This window comes from Apis dorsata, unplaced genomic scaffold (genome assembly GCF_000469605.1).
Source record: "Apis dorsata unplaced genomic scaffold, Apis dorsata 1.3 scaffold_991, whole genome shotgun sequence".
NCBI classification, from domain to species: domain Eukaryota; kingdom Metazoa; phylum Arthropoda; class Insecta; order Hymenoptera; family Apidae; genus Apis; species Apis dorsata.
The window spans coordinates 38,946-42,257 of record NW_006264094.1 but is presented as its reverse complement, the minus strand read 5'-3'; the positions used below and the strand labels follow the sequence as shown (position 1 = coordinate 42,257).

Here is a 3,312-nt window from a genome sequence, read left to right as displayed (position 1 = left end):
GAAATATATATATATATATATATATATATATATATGGAAGATTGTGAACCAAATAATTATAAAAATAGATGATATGCGTGTATAAATATACTTATTATGTATTTTAAGAATACAAAGACTTTAGCATATATAGGCGCGCGTATTTACGTATACACATGTGTATGTATGTGTGTATCTGTGTGTGCGTGCGTGCGTATGTGTTGTGTGATGTGTGTTATATATTGCAAAGCCGCGCAGGCAGTCGCCCATATTGGAATTTTTCATATTGCCATAAATAGAGCAAAAATCAGTGAATTTTTGCACGAGTAATAATCTGAAACCAAGTATCATAATATGATATTTACATATGTTTTTAAGTATTGTTAAAGTTTTATATGCTTACCTATACAGCTATGTAACATAGGTAATGTAACATTTCACTTTGATAGCTATCATTGCCTGCAATTTATCATTCGCAAACGATGACAAACACTTGTATGCGACACTCCTACTTGCGCGGCTCTGATGTATTGTATTACACATGTTAAAAAATATACTTTTACTATTATAAATAATTTTTTTATACAAATTTATATGATTGACCAAAGGAGGTAATTATGTTTTTACGAATATCATTTATACCTCACCTTTTCCTTTTTTTTATAGATATCATTTTTTAATCTTTTTCTTATATAATTGTAATACAAATTCAATACTATAAAAATATTACAAAAATTGATATTTATAAATTTTACTTTATGCTTTACCATGCAAAGTCATATTTTGAATTAATATTTCATTAGAATTACAACAAATATGCTAAATTCAATAATATTAAGTACATACTTTTTTTATTTAAAATAATGAGAAAATTGATCTATGCAACATAATAAGCAAATCATTGAAGTATAACAATAATTTTAATAAATATAACAAATAAGGAATGCAGTATCTAATTGAAAATGTATTATTTAACTATTTTTAATATATATATTTTTGAGTCATAAAAAATAAATATTTTTTAGTATTATTTAATTTTTTATAGTTTTATGAAATATATCAATGTTATAACATTGTTGTTTATAACATCATTTATTATTAATAGTATCATCATTTTATTACTATTATATTATTATTGCTATTAATTAATTGTTGCTGTTGTCTACAGATTTGATAAAATACAAAAATTTATTTTGTATTTTATATATAAAAGGGACAGAAAAAAAATAAATCTTTTCATCAATTATTAAATGTATTATCCTTATTTTTATACATTTTAATACATTATTTTGAAGTAAATTATAAATATCATTCATTTAGTTTGAACTATCTTTTTGAAAAACTATTAAAATTTTTTAAAATCCTAATCTAATAATTTCCATAATGTTTCAATCTATATAAAAAGGCAGTATTTGATTTGTTGGAAATTGCTAAATAACCACTACCTGGTGAAAAATCAATAGCTTGAGGCATTGATATGTTTGTTTGAAATGTAGGAAAATTTGAAAAAATAGTAAATGATGGTAAATGCATCATTTTGAATGCATTATGTTTTTTATCTGAAGCCATTGCTAAAATTTCAGAATAAGAATTAAATTTCAAACTAGTAATCGATGTTACAAAATTGAGAACAATTTTCAAAGGAACAGGATTTTGATTTTGTAAAACTGTCTTGCTATTATATACATTAACTACACCTTCTTTACTACCTGTTGCTAAAAATTGACCATTTGGAGACATCGCAATAGAGGCACAGGATAAACATCCATCATCTATAGCTCGATGAATGCATATCCGATTATTTACATCCCAAATATACATTTCATTGCTGTCTTTAATTGTTCAAAAAATAAATAAATAAATAATTATGTTAAAAAATATACGAAATTGGATAAAATTTATAAATAAAGAAAACTTACCACCATGTGTAATAAGCATATTACTATCTGGAGTAAAGGCTAATGCTCTACATCTAGCATTCATTTTCAAAGTACTGATAAGTTCTTTAGAAGAAGTTGTTAATAAGAAAATTTCACCTGATCGTCCACAAATTGCTAACAATTTTCCATCTGGAGATACTTCATATTTCTAAATAATTAATTTATAAATCTTATTTTTTCTAATCATAATCAAAGTCAATATAAGATTAAATAAAATTCTAATTTTAAAAACCTGCATATTTGTAATCCCATGTGGTAATAGCATTTTATATGTCTTTCCACTTATCAAATTATAGGAATGACAATGTCCATAATATTGAGAACCAATCAATACTTCTGTACCATCTCTCAAAAACTTTGCTGCACTAATAGGAAATTTCTTATATTGTACTGTATGTAATTTACTATTCTCAATACCATCTACCTATAATTAATAATCAAATTTTTATAAATTTTTTATTTGAATATGTATAAATACATACATAATTAAATGTTTTGTAATTACTTGGAAAAGAGATAAAATTCCAGATGTACCAGCAACCAGGGCTACAGTAGAAGATGGATGAAATTCAACACTTGATATAATAGGCCCTTCCATATGTGTTTGTTTATTAATTGGTGATAATGCTTTTATATCAATTATACTTTTTGATAAATTTTTTATTTTAGGTTTTTCCAAATGATTACTATGCTAAAAATATATATATATATATATATATTTATTTATTACATCAAATAACAAAATAATAAAAAAAAAATATTAATACCTTTAATATTTCGTTATCTAAATCATCAGATTCTTTATTAATTTTTTCAAGCTTAGCCCATTTTGGATTACCCACAAGCTGTTTATATTTGTTACATAAAAAATCTTTATATAATTTTTCTGGCACATCATCTGCTACTTTGCGATTCTGTGCCTTTTCAGCATCTTGTATGCTAATAAGAAATATAAATCAATTAATAATTTAAATAATAGCATTATTTAGAAATAATAATTTCTATATATATAATTTTTATTTATTATTAAATGAAATATATTTTTTATCATTAAATTTAATATACATACGAATAGTGAAAATCATCTTCATCAATCCATGCTGCTGTTTTGCTATATTCTTCATAAATATCAGTTTGTATGCTCAAATCATTATTTAAATCATTAGACATAGAAATATCATTATTATTTTTATTAATATTCGACTTAACAGAATCATCGTTTGGTAAATTGTTTATTATATCACTTGGATCACCAAATACAATTCTTTCTAACCTATATATGAATAATATTATAAATTATGCGAATTATTTAAAGAATTTATTATCATTGCAACCATACCTAGCCTCCTCTTTTGGATCGTATTCATTTCTGCGTTTTCTTTTTAAAAGTCTA

The 3,312-nt window shown here is 23.5% G+C and overlaps 1 protein-coding gene across 1 annotated transcript in view; it reads right to left on the bottom strand.

Moving 5' to 3' along the window:
* Nucleotides 1–1,212: 1,212 nt before the first annotated feature.
* LOC102678091 (U3 small nucleolar RNA-associated protein 18 homolog) overlaps nt 1,213–3,312 on the bottom strand; it is a 2,686-nt gene continuing 586 nt past the window's right edge. The window contains exons 3-9 of the mRNA XM_031514399.1: nt 3,259–3,312; nt 2,989–3,192; nt 2,687–2,858; nt 2,425–2,610; nt 2,152–2,343; nt 1,899–2,067; nt 1,213–1,811 (exon numbers count right to left, since the gene is read on the bottom strand). Of these exons, the coding sequence (XP_031370259.1) occupies nt 1,348–1,811; nt 1,899–2,067; nt 2,152–2,343; nt 2,425–2,610; nt 2,687–2,858; nt 2,989–3,192; nt 3,259–3,312 (1,441 nt within the window). The 3' untranslated portion in view covers nt 1,213–1,347. The remainder of the gene's footprint in view (nt 1,812–1,898; nt 2,068–2,151; nt 2,344–2,424; nt 2,611–2,686; nt 2,859–2,988; nt 3,193–3,258) is intronic.